Source organism: Palaemon carinicauda, chromosome 36, assembly GCF_036898095.1.
Source record: "Palaemon carinicauda isolate YSFRI2023 chromosome 36, ASM3689809v2, whole genome shotgun sequence".
Taxonomy (NCBI): Eukaryota; Metazoa; Arthropoda; class Malacostraca; order Decapoda; family Palaemonidae; genus Palaemon; species Palaemon carinicauda.
The window spans coordinates 20,623,097-20,643,495 of NC_090760.1; the positions used below are offsets into that span (position 1 = coordinate 20,623,097).

The 20,399-nt window shown below is 36.0% G+C and overlaps 1 protein-coding gene across 1 annotated transcript in view; it reads left to right on the forward strand.

The window, feature by feature from the left end:
- LOC137628395 (neuronal acetylcholine receptor subunit alpha-10-like) overlaps window positions 1–20,399 on the forward strand; it is a 480,459-nt gene that overhangs the window by 430,436 nt on the left and 29,624 nt on the right. The window contains exon 6 of the mRNA XM_068359546.1: window positions 124–278. Coding sequence (XP_068215647.1) covers window positions 124–278 — 155 coding nt within the window. The remainder of the gene's footprint in view (window positions 1–123; window positions 279–20,399) is intronic.

Genomic DNA, 20,399 nt, shown 5'->3' on the forward strand with positions numbered 1-20,399 from the left:
AGAGAGAGAGAGAGAGAGAGAGAGAGAGGACAACCGTAATTACATAAATCACACAATTTCATCTCAAATCCTTACAGTGTCTCCCAGAGACAGAGTTCTAATATCCCTCGTTGTTTTTCACAGGTGGACGTCACAAACCGGACGGCGGAGGTGGACCTGACTAATTATATCCCGAACGGCGAGTGGGAATTGCTCGAGGCTCGAATCATAAGGAACGTCATTTACTATTCCTGCTGTCCGGAACCCTTTCCTGACGTCACCATCACTATCACGATCAGGTGAGGATTTGATAAGTTTTTATCTTTGTTTGGTGTAATTAGGCTGATCAGATGTATTTTTTTTTTTCGTGTCCTTTACTGCTTTATTTATGAGGGAATTTTTTTTTTACACATTATCTACATATGTATATATACATACATATTTTTTTTTAAAGGAAAAGTTACTAACAACCTCAATTTTTTTTCTTTATTTTTTTAAAAAGGATAAGTAACTAACAATCTCATAAATAACTTCAGGAAAATCGTTTTTTTATTTATTTATAAGTAATTCTTTTTATGACTATACCTAAAGGAAAAGTATCTACTTGTGGAAATTTTGATCAGATAAATAACTTCAGGATATTTACGGTTGTATTTGTAAGTAATTCATTTTAATGACTACTTAAAAGAAAAGTTACTTTTTCTGAAAAAAATAATCAGATAAATAACTTCAGGATAATCATTGTTATATTTATAAGTAATTGTTTCTTATGACTTAACTTACAGGATAGGTAACTACTTAATAAAAATATTGATCAGATAAATCACTTCATGATAATTAGGGTTATATTTATAAGTAATTTTTTTATGACTTTACTTGAAAGAAAAGTTTCTACTTATGAATATATTGATCTGATAACTTCCGCATAATTACAGTAGTACTTAAAAGTAATTATTTTCATGACTTTATTTAAAGGAAAAGTAACTACATATGAAAATAATGAGCAGGTAATTCATTTTTTGACTTTACTTAAAGGAAAAGCAACTACGTATTTACATACCAATAAGATAAATAATTTAATTATTATTATGGTTATATTTATAATTAATTCTTTCCATGACTTTACTAAAAGATAAAGGAAATACTTATGAAAATATTTCATGATTTTTTTTTCTGCTTTTCAATAACAGTCATATTAATATCTTGAGATTTTGACTAACCAAATTGATTAAAATATGTGTAGCTGAATATTTCCGTTTAGTTTTTAATGTGTGGATTATCTTTTGCAGATTATTATTATTATTGTTATTATTATTATTATTATTATTATTATTATTATTATCACCATTATTATTATTATTATTATTATTATTATTATTATTATTAATATTATCATCATTATTGTTATTATTATTATTATTATTATTATTATTATTATTATTATCATTATTGTTATTATTATAATTATTATTATTATTGTTATTATCATTGTTATTATTATTATTATTACTGTTATTATTATTATTATTATTATTATTATCATTATTATTATTATTATTATTTCTATTATTATTATTATTATTATTATTATTATTATTATTATTATAGTTGATCTCTGCTTTGACATTATTGTTTTTTCGTTGTTATATTCAGATAAGTTATCAAGTAATTAGATATAAATAATATTTATAGCTGCAATAGTCAGTTGAATATGTTCAAATATTTCTTATTTGAAGTTCCCTCTCAGAACATGGAAGTGAAAATTAAATATTTGTGTTATTTAATTTGAAAATTCATCCAAAAAGTATACCTTAGTTGAATCGGTAGAACTACAAAAGTTCAAACTTACTGCAAATGTTTTATGTTGAACAGGTTGACATTAGTCTTTTTGTAGTTTATATATGAAATATCTTTTAATGTTTTTACAGTTTTTTAAATATTTCATTTTAATTGTTCATTAGTTCTTATATCGTTTATTTATTTGCTTATTTCCTTTTTTCACTGGGCTATTTTAACCTGGTGGAGCCCTTGGGCTTAAAACATTAGAAACATAATGCCAGATGCAACGACCCAATGTGAGGCAGAAATTCAAGAGAGAAGAGTTATTCAACAGAAGAATTGTAGGGTAATATTAGTCGAACACTCAATCGCTGGATGGCCAAAGTCTCAAATACAGAATGTATTGATGTCAGATTATCCAATGAGGCAGAGCAAGCCACCCTTTCCACGAAACATCTATGGCGTATCGAGTTGGGATTTATAATATATGAATGATGAAAAATTGATGCGTAAATGGAGAAGACAATTCCCCTTTCTCAGTCAGTGGATTATATGTCTCGGGTTATATGGATGTGTCACACGCTAAAGATATCGATTTACAATCATCACGATGGGAAATATCGTGATTCTGTCCACTTCCAATGTGAATATTTATTTGTAACGAAGTCCTTCTTGGAAGTAAACTCATTAATATTTTACGTTTTCTATCGAGTGAATAGTAAGGGTAAATAGAGCGGCGTGAATTACTATATAACTCATTTTTTTCCTCAAAAGAAATATAATGGCTAAGCAAATTCAATTAGGTCTGGTCTGTTTACATGTAAGTGACCAATTTCTTTCCCTTGCTTGAAGACTTTCGTTCTTTGGATATCTGCCCAGCAAATACTCTACGTTTTATTTATTTTACAGGATTGTGGCCTCAGATATAATGCTAATAATAATGAGGAAATAATAATGATAATATGACTTCGTGGAAATCCAGTCCATTGTGAAGCCACAGCATTGAAGGAATTCGGTGAATTGCTTCTCAGACTTGCATGCAATTACCTGAAAGCCAACATAATAAGGGCAATAGGAACAATTTATCGCGTTGCTGGCTTTCACTGGTTCGATACCTTTGGGAGCTGAATGGGTATTGCTTTTGATATAGAATACTAACCTCCAGCTCTGAGAACTACACAACAACCAATGTTCAGAGAACAAGGTTTCAGACATCTTTCTTCCTCTTTCTATTTTTGAGAAAACTGCAACCGTTTTCTGAATTCTTTCCTTCAAACTTTTAGATTTAAAGCCACGAAGGTTGACTTAAAAGATGTAATACAAGGGTGGCTTGTGCAAATTGTGTGTCAGTAAAACATAATACCAATTATTTCAAGCTCTTGTTATTATTATTTTTATCATTATTACTAGCAAAGTTACAACCCTAGTTGGAAAAGCAGGATGCTATAAGCCCAAGGGCTCCAACAGATAAAGTAGTCGAGTGATGAAAGGAAATGAGGAAGTAGATAGAACAGTTGCTTGAGAATACCTTCAAGCAAGAGAACTCTAACCCAAGGCAGTGGAAGATCATGGTATAGAGGCTTATGCCACTATTATTATTATTGTTATTATTATTATTATTATTATTATTATTATTATTATTATTATTATTATTATTATTATCATTATTGGCTAAGCTACAACCCTAGTTGTAAAAGCAGGATGCTACAAGCCATGTAAGGGCTTCAACAGTGAAAATATCTGTGACGAAATAAAATAATGAAACAAATAGGACAGTGTACCTGAGTGTACCCTCAAGCAAGGGCTCGACTGAGACTTATTTTACAGAAAGGTGTGGAAACTAGAGCAAGGTCAAGGTGAGGAACCTGGAAAACTAGCTGGGGATAAACGAAATGGAAAGGGTGAAAATTTAAAAAGTAGTCAAATAGACACTTGGGATGGTAATCTCAACTCTACGCTCTTTCCCACGAACCAAATAACAAAAATAGACTTGAGATGAAAGACATATTAAAAAGGAAATCTTTTTGTTTTTTGCTTTAGACTGTTGATATTTTATGGTTATTTATTTGCTGACCTCTTGCTCTCTCTCTCTCTCTCTCTCTCTCTCTCTCTCTCTCTCGTGGGAGAGTTTCTTAATTTCCTGTATCCTACCTTTTCTTTCTTTTTCCCAGAAAAAATGATTTAAATTTTATTCTCTCTCTCTCTCTCTCTCTCTCTCTCTCTCTCTCTCGTGGGAGAGAGTTCCTTAATTTCCTGTATCCTAGCTTTTCTTTCTTTTTTCCCAGAAACACTAATTCTATATTTTATTCCCTCTCTCTCTCTCTCTCTCTCTCTCTCTCTCTCTCTAGAATTCCATAATTTTCTATAACCTAGCCCTCCTGTTTGTTTTCTCCAAATGACTCATTTTGCATTTTATTCCTTCTCTCTCTCTCTCTCTCTCTCTCTCTCTCTCTCGTGGGAGAGAGTTCCTTAATTTCCTATATCCTAGCTTTTCTTTGTTTTTTCCCAAAAAACTTAATTTTGTATTATCTCTCTCTCTCTCTCTCTCTCTCTCTCTCTCTCTCTGGTGTTCCTTGATTTTTCTATAACCTAGCCTTCCTTTTTGTTTTCCCCAAATGACTCATTTTGCATTTTATTCCTGCTCGCTCTCTCTCTCTCTCTCTCTCTCTCTCTCTCTCTCGTGGGAGAGAGTTCCTTAATTTCCTATATCCTAGCTTTTCTTTGTTTTTTCCCAAAAAACCTAATTTTGTATTATCTCTCTCTCTCTCTCTCTCTCTCTCTCTCTCTGGTGTTCCTTGATTTTTCTATAACCTAGCCTTCCTTTTTGTTTTCCCCAAATGACTCATTTTGCATTTTATTCCTGCTCGCTCTCTCTCTCTCTCTCTCTCTCTCTCTCTCTCTCTCTCTCTCCCCGTTTCCAAAAGCGGTCATCGACCTACCCTCATCCAATGGGTTAGTTGACACTAGGCTACAAGCTTCCACAACCATGCATTTTTGATGGACGCTCTCGGCCGAGCAATTTCACCCTGATGTCAATTTGTTGTCAGAGCAGCTCGATTTTGACGTCAACCGCGGTGACATGAATGTGGCAAATGCACTGGATGCGACTCACTTTGCATATGCACGCGGACACCTCAATGGAATCCTTTAAAGAAACGTATTTGGAACCTGTCTCCACAGAGGACTGACTCGTCATATTTTTTCCACCTTTTGAAATGTGAATGAAATGAAACCGAGTGTCCTTTTGGAATGTTTAAAATTTTAAAGGCCGTCATGAATAGGTAAGGGACAGTGAAAATCCCCTAGAGACTGACCTTATATACATATGATCAATTCTCCAGCCCCCCTCTCCACGCAAGGTGGGACCAGGGCGAGCCAGGTAATGGCTGTTAATGACTCAGCAGGCTCCTCCAAATCCTCCATCCTTATTTTCATGGATTGTGAGGTTACAGGCATTATAACAGACTATCGAGTTGACCGCCGGGACTCGAACCGCAGTCCGGCTGATCGCTAGGCAAGGACGTTTCCAATAGGCTGAAATTATTTATAAGATATAGTAGCTAAAATTTCTGACCATTTCCTTATGAGGTAATTTTTCTTATTAGTTATCTTGTTATGCGACAGATATGCCAATTTCATGATTCGTGGAACTCTGAAGAAAGGAGAGAATTCTTTTTTATATACTGTACTTTGAGATAAAATGTGAGATTCAATCCTGAACCAATTATTATTATTACAAGTGTATCTGTCAGTAAAAAGAAAGGACATCTAGATATTTATAGTAGATAGATATGCACACACACAGATTCACAGATTCAACCCTTGGCATACCCTCCTCCTTTCCTAACTGCTACCCGTTGGTTTGGCAGAATGTGGAAGAGTAAGGTTTCCAAGTAAACCTCAGGGGCGTACCCCATCTAGCCAAGATATAACTACTCCCTCTCTCCTCTGAGTGGGACAGGATATAAATATATATATATATATATATATATACACACACATATATATATATATATATATATAACCAGAAATTGAACTTTATTATGTATGGAGATTACTATTATTATTATTATTATTATTAAATGCTAAGCTACAACCCTAATTGGAAAAGCACGATGCTATAAGCCCAGGGCCCCAACAGGGAAAATAGCCCAGTGAGGAAAGGAAGTTAGGAAAAATAAAACATTCTAAGAATAGTAACATTAAAATAAATATTTCCTATATAAACTATAAAAACTTCAACAAAACAAGAGGAAGAGAAACTAGATAGAACAGTGTGCCCGAGTGTACCCTCAAGCAAGAGAACTCTAACCCAAGAGAGTGGAAGACCATGGTACAGAGGCTATGGCACTACCCAAGACTAGAGAACAATGGTTTGATTTTGGAGTGTCCATCTCCTAGAAGAGCTGCTTACCATAGCTGAAGAGTCTCTTCTACCCTTACCAAGAGGAAAGTAGCCACTGAACAATTACAGTGCGGCAGTTAACCCCTTGGGTGAAGGAGAATTGTTTGGTAATCTCAGTGTTGTCAGGTGTATGCGGACAGAGGAGAATCTGTAAAGAATAGGCCAGACTATTCAGTGTCTGTGTAGGCAAAGGGAAAGAATCGTAACCAGAGAAAAGGGTCCTATGTAGTACTGTCTGGCCAGTCAAAGGACCCCATAACTCTCTAGTGGTAGTATCTCAACGGGCGGCCGGTGCCTTCGCCAACCTACTACCTATAACCCAAGGGTTGCAACGCGAAAAAAAAAATCTCTGAGTGAGGAAAGGAAATAAGGAAATCAATAAACTACATGAGAACTAGTGGCTTTTTAATAACTGATTTCCACAAAGTGTCTGAATGGTTTTAGATTCTCAAGAAGACCTTTCAGTCGGTACTTGCTCATACACCAGTCATCTGTCTGAGTAAACCCCGATTCCTCGCTATTATTATCAGAATTACTAAGTAAGCTTCAACTCAAGTTGGAAAAGCATGATGCTGTAATCCTAATGGCTCCAACAGGGAAAATAGCTCAGTGAGGAAAGGAAATAAGGAAATAAATAAACTACATGAGAACTGATGACCAATTAAACTAACATTTTAAGAGTAGCAACATTTAAATAGATCTTTCATATATAAACTAAAAAAAAGACTTATGTCAGCCTGTTCAACATAAAAACATTCGCTGTAAGTTTAATCTTTAGAAGCTCCATCAATGCAACTACCTGATTAGGAAGATCATTCCACATCTTGATCACAGCTGGAATAAAACTTCTAGGAAACTGTGTAGTATTGAGCCGCATGAATGAAATTTTCAAATACAGATGTTTGGGAAGTATAGTATGTTTGCATTAACTCAACCGGCGTGCGAAACTTATTGAAAAAGTAAACAGCTGTGCAGATCTAAAGGTGAGTTTACACGGTCAAACGGTTTGTCGAACGCGGTTCGACCGGCAAGCGTTTGAAGTGTTGTTCGAAAGTTTAAACGGGGTATTTGGTTGTCGAATACGTTCATCGAATGGTTTGAATAAAGTCTGTTCTTGCCTGACTTTGTGGGCGGGGCTTCATTGTCCACAGACCTTATGCATTTGTGGCTGACTCCACCTCTTTGAACCGTTTTTTCTAGCGGGCCATTTTCAAAAATCAAACTGGCTCCTTTTGGCCCACAGGCATAGGCTTGTATTGCCCTGCTTCAGTAGCTACATTGTGAAATTGTCATTCTATCTGTTGCAGAGTTTTATCAATTCAGCAATTATTGCTTCGTTCATTGGGGGAATCAAGTCTTTTCATCGAATTAATGAATGAAAAAGAGCAAAAATTCAGTTTAAAGCAAGGGGGTGACCATTAAAAATTGCCTTGCATGCTTAAGGGGAATATGGTCTTACTTGGCACAAAAATCCTAATCAGCGAATGAAATCATAATTAAAGATTAATCATTTACATAGTTATAGAAAAGGAAAGTTTTACTGTGTATAAATTTTCATAGTTATCCACTACAAAAGGATTTTTTTCACGGTTATTTATTAAAGCTTAAATAATATGAAATAGCAAAAGATTTTTGACATATATTAAGTCTCCGTTAAATCAGTTATTTAGATTTATTTAGTAAACACAACGGACTTGTCACTATTATTTAGAGCAAAAATTTCAACAATTTAGCTTAACCTCAAAATGGCAATTATAATTTTTTGCAAATCCAATAATATTTATCAAGCGCAATTTTGTTACAGTAGTTAACGTACTATTAAGCCTTTTATTGGGAAAGGTTTTACCGAGAGAGTTATACCCGATTGTTAGCATTAATTCCGGATAATATAAGAGGGCAGGGTGATCGCCTGATTGGAGTTCGAGTACCACTGAAACTCGTTAATTCCTTTGGTCGATGCAACCTCGCCGTCCTTGTGAGCTAAGGATGGAGGGTTTTGGGGGAGCCTATAGGTCTTACCTGCTGAATCATCAGAAGACATAGCTGGTCCTCCGTGGTAAGTCTCTAGAGCATTGTCCCGTTTGTTAGGGCAATGTCACTGTCCCATGCCTCTGCCATTCATGAGTGGTCTTTAAACATTTAAACAGAAAATTGCAACAAACGTTAGAAACATAATGCCGGATGCAACGAACCAATGTGAGGCAGAAATTCACCAGAAGAATTATTGGGTAATATTAGTCGAACACTCAATCGCTGGATGGCCAAAGTCTCAAATACAGTATGTATTGATGTCAGATTATCCAATGAGGCAGAGCAAGGCACCCTTTCCACGAAACATCTTTGGCGTATCGAGTTGGGATTTATAATATATGGATGATGAAAAATTTATGCGCAAATGGAGAAGACAAAGTCCCCTTTTCAGTCAGTGGATTATATGTCTCGGGTTATATGGATGTGTCACACGCTAAAGATATCGATTTACAATCATCACAATGGGAAATATCGTGATTCTGTCCACTTCCGATGTGAATATTTATTTGTAACGAAGTCCTTCTTGGAAGTAAAATCATTAATATTTAACGTTTTCTATCGAGTGAATAGTAAGGATAAATAGAGCCGCTTGAATTCCTAAAATAACTCATTTTATTCCTCAAAAGAAATATAATGGCTAAGCAAATTCAATTAGGTCTGGTCTGTTTACATGTAAGTGGCCAATTTCTTTCCCTTGCTTGAAGACTTTCGTTCTTTGGATATCTGCCCAGCAAATACTTAGTACGTTTTATTTATATTGCAGAATTGTGGTCTCAAAAAGAAGGCTAATAATAATGAGAGAAATAATAATGATAATAAATATGACTCCGTGGAAATCCAGTCCATTGTGAAGCCACAGCATTGAAGGAATTCGGTGAATTGCTTCTCAGACTTGCATGCAATTACCTGAAAGCCAATATAATAAGGGCAATAGGAACAAATTATTGCGTTACTGGCTTTCACTGGTTCGATACCTTTGGGAGCTGAATGGGTATTGCTTTTGATATAGAATACTAACCTCCAGCTCTGAGAACTACAAAACAACTAGTGTTCAGAGAACAAGGTTTCAGACATCTTTCTTCCTCTTTCTATTTTTGAGAAAACTGCAACCGTTTTCTGAATTCTTTCCTTCAAACTTTTAGATTTAAAGCCACGAAGGTTGACTTAAAAGATGTAATACAAGGGTGACTTGTGCAAATTCTGTGTCAGAGATATAAGACCAATGATTCCAAGCTCTTGTTATTATTATTGTTATCATTATTACTAGCAAAGTTACAACCCTAGTTGGAAAAGCAGGATGCTATAAGTCCAAGGGCTCCAACAGATAAAGAAGTCCAGTGATGAAAGGAAATAAGGAAGCAGATAGAACAATGTGCTTGAGAGTACCTTCAAGCAAGAGAACTCTGACTCAAGGCTGTGGAAGATCATGGTATAGAGGCTATGCCACTATTATTAATATTATTATTATTATTATTATTATTAGCTAAGCTCCAACACTAGCTGTAAAAGCAGGATGCTACAAGCCATGTAAGGGCTTCAACAGTAAAAATATCTCAGTGATGAAAGGAAATAATAAAACAAATAGGACAGTGTACCTGAGTGTACCTTCAAGCAAGGGCTCGACTAAGACTTATCTTACAGAAAGGTGTGGAAACTAGAGCAAGGTCAAGGTGAGGAACCTGGAAAACTAGCTGGGGATAAACGAAGTAGAAAGGGTGAAAATCTAAAAAGTAGTCAAATAGACCCTTGGGATGGTAATCCCAACTCTACGCTCTTTCCCACGAACCAAATGACAAAAATCGACTAGAGATGACAGACATATTAAAAAGGAAATCTTTGTGTATTTTGCTTTAGACTGTTGATATTTTATGGTTATTTATTTGCTGACCTCTCTCTCTCTCTCTTTCTCTCCCCCCCCCTCTCTCTCTCTCTCTCTCTCTCTCTCTCTCTCTCTCTCTCTCTGGATTTCCTTAATTTTCTATGACCTAGTATCTGTTTGTCTTCTCCAAATGACTCATTTTGCATTTTATTCCTGCTCTCTCTCTCTCTCTCTCTCTCTCTCTCTCTCTCTTTCTCTCTCTCTCTCTCTCTCTCTCTCTCTCTGGAGTTCCTTAATGTTCTATAACCTAGCCTTCCTGTTTGTTTTCCCCAAATGACTCATTTTGCATTTTATTCCTGCTCTCTCTCTCTCTCTCTCTCTCTCTCTCTCTCTCTCTCCCCCGTTTCCAAAAGCGGTCATCGACCTACCCTCATCCAATGGCTTAGTTGACACTAGGCTACAAGCCTCCACAACCATGCATTTTTGATGGACGTTCTCGGCCGAGCAATTTCACCCTGATGTCAATTTGTTGTCAGAGCAGCTCGATTTTGACGTCAACCGCGGTGACATGAATGTGCCAAATGCACTGGATGCGACTCACTTTGCAAATGCACGCAGAAACCTCAATGGAATCCTTTAAAGAAACGTGTTTGGAACCTGTCTCCACAGAGGACTGACTCGTCATATTTTTCCCACCTTTTGAAATGTAAATGATAGAAATGAAACCGAGTCCTTTGGGAATGTTTAAAATTTTAAAGGCCGTCATGAATGGCAGAGGTAAGGGACAGTGACAATATACTAGAGACTGATAAGGAACTGACAATGCCCTAGAGACTTACCGTATATAAATATGATCAGTTCTCAAGCCCCCTCTCCATGCAAGGTGGGACCAGGGCGAGCCAGGCAATGGCTGTTAATGACTCAGCAGGCTCCTCCAAATCCTCCATCCTTATCTTCAAGGATGGTGAGGTTGCAGGCACTATAAGAAACTATCGAGTTTGAGCGCCTAGACTCGAACTGCAGTATGGCTAATCGCCAGGCAAGGACGTTTCCAATAGGTTGAAATTATTTATATAATATAGTAACTAAAATTTCTGACCCTTCCCTTATGAGGTCATTTTTCTTATTAGTGATCTTGTTATGCGACAGATATGCCAATTTCATGATTCGTGGAACACTGAAGAAAGGGGAGAATTCTTTTTGTATATACTGTACTTTGAGATAAAAATATGAGATTCAACCCTGAACCGATTATTGTTTTTACAAGTGTATCTGACAGTAAAAAGAAAGGACATCTAGATATTTATAGTAGATAGATATGCACACGCACAGATTCACAGAATCAACCCTTGCCATACCCTCCTCCTTTCCTAACTGCTACCCGTTGGTTTGGCAGTATGTAGGAGAGTAAGGTTTCCAAGTAAACCTCAGGGGGGTACCCCCATCTAACCAAGATATATCTACTCCCTCTCTACTCTGAGCGGGACAGGATATATATATATATATATATATATATATATATATATATATATATATATATATATATATATAACCAGAAATTGAACTTTATTATGTATGGGGATTACTAGCCAATATACAACCCTAGCTGGAAAAGCAGGATGCTATAAACCCAAGGGCTGCAACGCGAAAAAAAAATCTCTGAGTGAGGAAAAGAAATAAGGAAATGGATAAAACATGAGAACTAATGGCTTTTTAATGTCTGATGTCCACAAAGTGTTTGAAGGATTTTTAGATTCTCAAGAAGACCTTTCAGTCGGTACTTGCTCTTACACCAGTCATCTGTCTGAGTAAACCCCGATTCCTCGCTATTATTATTAGAATTACTAGGTAAGCTACAACTCTAGTTGCAAAAGCATGATGCTGTAAGCCTAATGACTCCAACAGGGAAAATAGCTCAGTGAGGAGAGGAAATAAGGAAATGAATAAACTACAAGAGAAGTGATGAATAATTAAACTAACATTTTAAGAAGACCATCAACATTTAAAAAGGTTTTTCATATATAAACTATATAAAGAGACTTATGTCAGCCTGTTCAACACAAAAATATTCGATGTAAGTTTGAACCTTTGAAGCTCCACCGATTCAACTACCGGAATAGGAAGATCATTCCACATCTTGATCACAGCTGGAATAAAATTTCTAGAAAACTGTGTAGTATTGAGCCGCATGAATGAAATTTCCAAATGCAGATGTTTGTGAAGTATAGTGTGTTTGCTTTAACTCAACCGGCGTGCGAAACTTATTGAAAAAGTAAACAGGTGTACAGATCTAAAGGTGGGTTTACACGGTCAAACGGTTTGTCGAACGCTGTTCGACCGACAAGCGTTTGAAGTGTTCGAAAGTTTAAACGGGGTATTTGGTTGTCGAACACGTTCATCGAATGGTTCGATTAAAGTCTGTTCTTGCCTGATTTTTGTGGGCGGGGCTTCATTGTCCGCAAACCTTTGGCATTTGTGGCTGACTCCACCTCTTTGAACCGTTTTTTTCTAGCGGGCCATTTTCTAAAATCAAACTGGCTCCTTTTGGCCCACAGGCATAGGCTTGTATTGCCCTGCTTCAGTAGCTACATTGTAAAATTTTCATTCTATCTGTTGCAGAGTTTTATCAATTCAGCAATTATTGCTTCGTCCTTTGGGGGAGCCAAGTCTTTTCATCGAATTAATGAATGAAAAAGAGCAAAAATTCAGTTTATAGCAAGGGGTTGACCATTAAAAATTGCCTTGCATGCTCAAGGGGAATGTGGTCTTACTTGGCACAAAAATCCTAATCAGCGAATGAAATCATAAATAAAGATTAAACATTCCCATAGTCATAGAAAAGGAAAGTTTTACTGTGTATAAATTTTCATAGTTGTCCACTACAAAAGGATTTTTTTCACGGTTATTTATTAAAGCTTAAACAATGTAAAATAGCAAAAGATTTTGGCATGTAATAAGGCTCCGTTAAATCAGTTATGTAGATTTATTTAGTAAACACAACGGACTTGTCACTATTATTTTGAGCAAAAATGTCAACAATTTATCTTTACCTCAGAATGGCAGCTATAAATTTTTGCAAATCCAATAATATTTATCAAGTAAAATTTTGGTTACTTACAGTAGTCTAAGTACTATTAAGCCTTTTATTGGGGAAAGGTTTTACGAAGAGAGTTATACCCAATTGTGAGCATTAATTTCGGATAATATAAGACGGCAGGGTGATCGCCTGATTGGAGTTCGAGTACCACTGAAACTCGGTAGTTCCTTTGGTCGATGCAACCTCGCTGTCCTTGTGAGCTAAGGGATGGAGGGTTTTGGGGGAGCCTATAGGTTCTTACCTGCTGAGTCATCAGCAGACATTGCTGGCCCTCCGTGGTCCTAGCTTGGGCACTGGTCATATGTATATATGGTCAGTCTCTAGAGCATTGTCCCGTTTGTTAGGGCAATGTCACTGTCCCTTGCCTCTGCCATTCATGACTGGTCTTTAAACATTTAAACAGAAAATTGCAACAAACGTTAGAAACATAATGCCGGATGCAACGAACCAATGTGAGGCAGAAATTCAACAAAAGAATTATTGTGTAATATTAGTCGAACACTCAATCGCTGGATGGCCAAAGTCTCAAATACAGTATGTATCGATGTCAGATTATCCAATGAGACAGAGCAAGGCACCCTTTCCACGAAACATCTATGGCGTATCGAGTTGGGATTTATAATATATGAATGATGAAAAATTTATGCGCAAATGGAGAGACAATTCCCCTTTCTCAGTCAGTGGATTATATGTCTCGGGTTATATGGATGTGTCACACGCTAAAGATATCGATTTACAATCATCACAATGGGAAATATCGTGATTCTGTCCACTTCCGATGAGAATATTTATTTGTAACGAAGTCTTCTTGGAAGCAAACTAATTAATATTTAACGTTTTCTATCGAGTGAATAGTAAGGATGAATGAGAGCCGCGTGAATTACTATATAACTCATTTTATTCCTCAAAAGAAATATAATGGCGGAGCCTTTGTAATTAATGGGGACACGCCGAGAAAAATGGACAACAACTAACCCAAACCCCCCCCTCCCCCAACCTGACCTACAAGCCGTGTCCTTACCTTCCTAATGACCTAACGAACGCCCCCCTGCGACCCCCCAACCACTGTCGCTATCATACAAACCCCACAAACCCAACCTAACCGAACCTAGTAGTCCAAGGTCACAGCCCCTAGCCGGGGGCTTGCTTCTTTGGCTGAACTTAGAAAATTTAAAATAACTTCATATTTTGGTATATCGGATCATAGTAAAAGCACATCTTCCCCATAAGGAAAAACGATTGGGCTAGTAATAGGAAAGATATCGCCCTGTCCCAATAAACTACATTCACCCCATAATGGCTAAGCAAATTCAAATAGGTCCGGTCTGTTTACATGTAAGTGCCAATTTCTTTCCCTTGCTTGAAGACTTTCGTTCTTTGGATATCTGCCAGCAAATACTTAGTACGTTTTATTTATATTACAGGATTGTGGTCTCAAAAAGAAGGCTAATAATAATGAGAGAAATAATGATAATAAATATGACTTCGTGGAAATCCAGTCCATTGTGAAGCCACAGCATTGAAGGAATTCGGTGAATTGCTCTCAGACTTGCATGCAATTACCTGAAAGCCAACATAATAAGGACAATAGGAACAATTATCGCGTTACTGGCTTTCACTGGTTCGATACCTTTGGGAGCTGAATGGGTATTGCTTTTCATATAGAATACTAACCTCCAGCTCTGAGAACTACAAGATAACCAGTGTTCAGAGAACAAGGTTTCAGACATCTTTCTTCCTTTTTTATTTTTTGAGAAAACTGCAACCGTTTTCTGAATTCTTTCCTTCAAAATTTTAGATTTAAAAGATGTAATACAGGGGTGACTTATGCAAATTTTTTGTCAGAGACATAAGACCAATGATTCCAAGCTCTTATTATTATTGTTATCATTATTACTAGCAAACTTACAACCCTAGTTGGAAAAGCAGGATGCTATAAGCCCAAGGGCTCCAACAGATAAGGTAGTCTTGTGATGAAAGGAAATGAGGAAGCAGAGAGAACAGTGTGCTTGAAAGTACCTTCAAGCAAGAGAACTCTGACCCAAGGCAGTGGATAGATCATGGTATAGAGGCTTATGCCACTATTATTATTATTATTATTATTATTATTATTATCATTATTATTATTATTATTATTTTTATTAGTATTATGTATTATTATTATTATTAGCTAAGCTTACAACCCCAGTTGTAAAAGCAAGATGCCACATGCCATATAAGGGCTTCAACAGAGAAAATATCTCAGTGACGAAATAAAATAATGAAACAAATAGGACAGTGTACCTGAGTGTACCTTCAAGCAAGGGCTCGACTGAGACTTATTTTACAGAAAGATGTGGAAACTAGAGCAAGGTCAAGGTGATGAGCCTGGAAACCTAGCTGGGGATAAACGAAATGGGAAGGGTGAAATCAAAAAAGTAGTCAAATAGACACTTTGGGATGGTAATCCCAACTCTACGCTCTTTCCACGACCAAATGACAACAAATAGACTAGAGATGAAAGACACATTAAAAAGAAAGCTTTGTGTTTTTTGCTTTAGTCCTGTTGATATTTTATGGGTTATTTATTTGTTGACCCCCTCTCTCTCTCTCTCTCTCTCTCTCTCTCTCTCTCTCTCTCTCTCTCTCTCTCTCTCTCTCTTGTGGGAGAGAGTTCTTCCTTAATTTCCTGTATCCTAGCTTTTCTTTCTTTTTTCCCAGAAAAACTAATTCTATATTTTATTCCTCCTCTCTCTCTCTCTCTCTCTCTCTCTCTCTCTCTCTCTCTCTCTCTCTCTCTCTCTCTCTCTGGAGTTCCTTAATTTTCTATAACTTAGTTATCTGTTTGTTTTCCCCAAATGACTCATTTTGCATTTTATTCCTGCTCTCTCTCTCTCTCTCTCTCTCTCTCTCTCTCTCTCTCTCCAAAAGCGGTCATCGACCTACCCTTATCCAATGGGTTAGTTGACACTAGGCTACAAGCCTCCCCAACCATGCATTTTTGATGGACGCTCTCGGCCGAGCAATTTCACCCTGATGTCAATTTGTTGTCAGAGCAGCTCGGTTTTGACGTCAACCGCGGTGACATGAATGTGGCAAATGCACTGGATGCGACTCACTTTGCATATGCACGCGGAAACCTCAATGAAATCCTTTAAAGAAACGTGTTTGGAACCTGTCTCGACAGAGGACTGACTCGTCATATTTTTCCCACCTTTCGAAATGTGAATGATAGAAATGAAACCGAGTGTCCTTATGGAATGTTTAAAATTTTAAAGGCCGTCATGAATGGCAGAGGTCAGGGACAGTGAAAATACCCTAGAGACTGACCGTATATACATATGATCAGTTCTCCAGCCCCCCTCTTCACGCAAGCTAGGACCAGGGCGAGCCAGGCAATGGCTGTTGATGACTCAGCAGGGTCCTCCAAATCCTCCATCCTTATCTTCAAGGATCGTGAGGTTGCAGGCACTATAAGAAACTATAGAGTTTGAGCGCCTAGACTCGAACCGCAGTTCGGCTGATCGCTAGGCAGAGAGGTTTCCAATAAGTGGAAATTATTTGTCATATAGTTACTAAAATTTCTGGCCCTTCCCTTAGAAAGACACTTCTCTTATGAGTCATCTTGTAATGCTACAGATGTGCCAATTTCATAATTCATGGAACAGTGAAAAAAAAAATTTATATACATTGAGAAAAATACGACATTCAATCCCAATAAAATTATTATTATTATTATTATTATTATTATTATTATTATTATTATTATTATTATTATTATTAGTATACCAGAATCGTAAGAAATGACGTCTAAATATTTACAGTAGATAGATATGTACACACACAGATTCAACCCTTGACAATCCCTCCACCTTTCCTAACTGCAACTCGCTGGTTCGACAATTTGTGGGAAAGTGAAGTTTTCGAGTGAACTTTTCGGGGGTACCCTTTTCTCACCAAGATATGACTACTCCCTCTCTCCTCTGAGCATGACAGTATATATATATATATATATATATATATATATATATATATATATATATATATATATATATTAGAGAGAGAGAGAGAGAGAGAGAGAGAGAGAGAGAGAGAGAGAGAGAGAGAGAGAGATTACTATAAGCCTAAAGGATCCAACAGGGAAATTAGCTCAGTGCGGAAAGGAAATAAGGAAAAGAATAAACTACAAGAGAAGTGATGAATAATTAAACTAACATTTTAAGAAGAGTATCAGCATTTAAATAGATCTTTCATATGTAAACTATAAAAGTTCAACATAAAAACATTCGATGTAAGTTTGATCTTGTGAAGCTCCACCGATGCAACTACCTGATTAGGAAGATCATTCCACATCTTGATCACAGCTGGAATAAAACTAGAAAACTGTGTAGTATTGGGCCTTATGAATGAAATTTCCAAATACAGATGTTTGGGAAGTATAGTATTTTTGCAATAACTCAACCGGCGTGCAAAACTAATTGAAAAGGTAAACAGCGTTTATCAAACGTGGTTCGACCGACAAGCGTTTGAAGTGTTCGAAAGTTTAAACGGGGTATTTGGTTGTCGAACACGTTCATCGAACGGTTCTATGAAAGTCTATTCTCGCTTGACTTTTGTGGGCGGGGCTTCATTGTCCACAAACCTTAAGCATTTGTGGCTGACTCCACCTCTACGAACCGTTCGACGAGCAGGTTCGACAACCGGGTTCGGCTAACCGTTTTATGGTGTAAAGCCCGTATAACTCCTATATTGAATGTGCCATAGATTTTTTTCCAGTGAAATTATCAGTATGATAGTGTTTGATATTAATCTACTTCTGTTCGTCTGTTTGGTGGTTCTGTCGATAAATGACAGAAAAATATAAACAAAAATATCTGATATATAAGACAATACGTATAAGGAAAATCTGTACAAAATATGTAATAGCCTCAATGCTGTGCAAAAAAAAAAAAAAAATACCCTTTTGCATTAAGAATTAAGTGGGTTATTTTAGGAGAGAAATGAGGCTAATACTTATTTTTTGTATAGATTTTCCATATATATATATATATATATATATATATATATATATATATATATATATATATATATATATATAGTCTTATATCTCAGATAATTTTCTTATTTTTCTCTCATTTTATTTGGTTGTCTTGTCCGTTTTAGTACATTTCTTAGGTTTTCCTCTTATTTTGACGTTTTCTTGTAGGTTTTCCTTAGTCTTGTGCAAAGGAACCAAACCACTAAATTGAACTATCAAGTGAGAAATAAAAAGGTCAGTTTAAATGGACTAAGTGGAGCATTTGGAATTACCAGAGATGAGTCTTGCTTTAATAGGATGAGCACCTTTTCTCGGTGTTACCCTGTATAGTAAATGTTGGTTTTTGGCTTCAATATCGAGCAACTAACTTGCCAAGAATAGAAAATTTATCACCTGTAAAGAGACGTGCTATTGTTACCTCTGATTCGAACAATTATTTCCTCAAATTGAAACAAATTTTACAACTGACTCGAACAATTGTTAATTAGATTCGAACGATTTTTGCAACAGATTCGAACAAATTTTGCAACAGATTCGAAGTTATTTCCTCAAATTCAAACAACTTTTACAACAAATTCGGACAATTGTTGATTAGATTCGAACAATTTTTACAACAGATTCGAACAAATTTTACAACAGATTCGAACAATTATTTCCTCAAATTCAAACAACTTTCACAACAGATTCGAAATTTTTTTTATTAGATTCGAACAATTTTTGCAACAGATTCGAACAATAGTTGATTAGATTCGAGAATTTTGCAACAGATTCAAACAATTGCTGATCAGATTCTAACATTTGTTTGCAACGGATTCGAACAATTGTTGCCTCAAATTCGAACAATTTTTGCAACAAATTCTAACAATTGTTGCCTCAAATTCGAACAATTTTTGCAACAGATTCGAACAATTGTTGCCTCAAATTCGAACAATTTTTGCAACAGAATCGAACAATTGTTGCCTCAAATTCGAACAATTTTTGCAACAGATTCGAACAATTGTTGCCTCCAATTCGAACAATTTTTGCAACAGATTCGAACAATTGTTGCCCTAAATTTGAAAATTTTTTGCAACAAATTCTAACAATTGTTGCTTCAAATTCGAAAAATTTTTGCAACAGATTCGAACAATTGTTGCCTCAAATTCGAACAATTTTTGCAACAGATTCGAACAATTGTTGCCCTAAATTTGAAAATTTTTTTGCAACAAATTCTAACAATTGTTGCCTCAAATTGGAACAATTTTTGCAACAGATTCGAACAATTGTTGCCTCAAATTCGAAAATTTTTTGCAACAGATTCGAACAATTGTTGCCTCAAATTCGAACAATTTTTGCAACAGATTCGAACAATTGTTGCCTCAAATTCGAACAATTATTGCAACAGATTCGAACAATTGGTGCCTCAAATTTGAACAATTTTTGCAACAGATTCGAACAATTGTTGCCTCAAATTCGAACAATTTTTGCAACAGATTGGAACAATTGTTGCCTCAAATTCGAACAATTTTTGCAACAGATTGGAACAATTGTTGCCTCAAATTTGAAAATTTTTTGCAACAGATTCGAACAATTGTTGCCTCAAATTCGAACAATTTTTGCAACAGATTCGAACAATTGTTGCCTCAAATTCGAACAATTTTTGCAACAGAATCGAACAATTGTTACCTCAAATTCGAACAATTTTTGCAACAGATTCGAACAATTGTTGCCTCAAATTTGAAAAATTTTTGCAACAAATTCTAACAATTGTTGCCTCAAATTCGAACAATTTTTGCAACAGATTCGAACAATTGTTGCCTCAAATTCGAACAATTTTTGCAACAGATTCGAACAATTGTTGCCTCAAATTCGAACAATTTTTGCAACAGAATCGAACAATTGTTGCCTCAAATTCGAACAATTTTTGCAACAGATTCGAACAATTGTTGCCTCAAATTCGAACAATTTTTGCAACAGATTCGAACAATTGTTGCCTCAAATTCGAACAATTTTTGCAACAAATTCTAACAATTGTTGCCTCAAATTCGAACAATTTTTGCAACAGATTCGAACAATTGTTGCCTCAAATTCGAACAATTTTTGCAACAGATTCGAACAATTGTTGCCTCAAATTCGAACAATTTTTCCAACAGATTCGAACAATCGTTGCCTCAAATTTGAACAATTTTTGCAACAGAATCGAACAATTGTTGCCTCAAATTCGAACAATTTTTGCAACAGATTCGAACAATTGTTGCCTCAAATTTGAAATTTTTTTGCAACAAATTCTAAC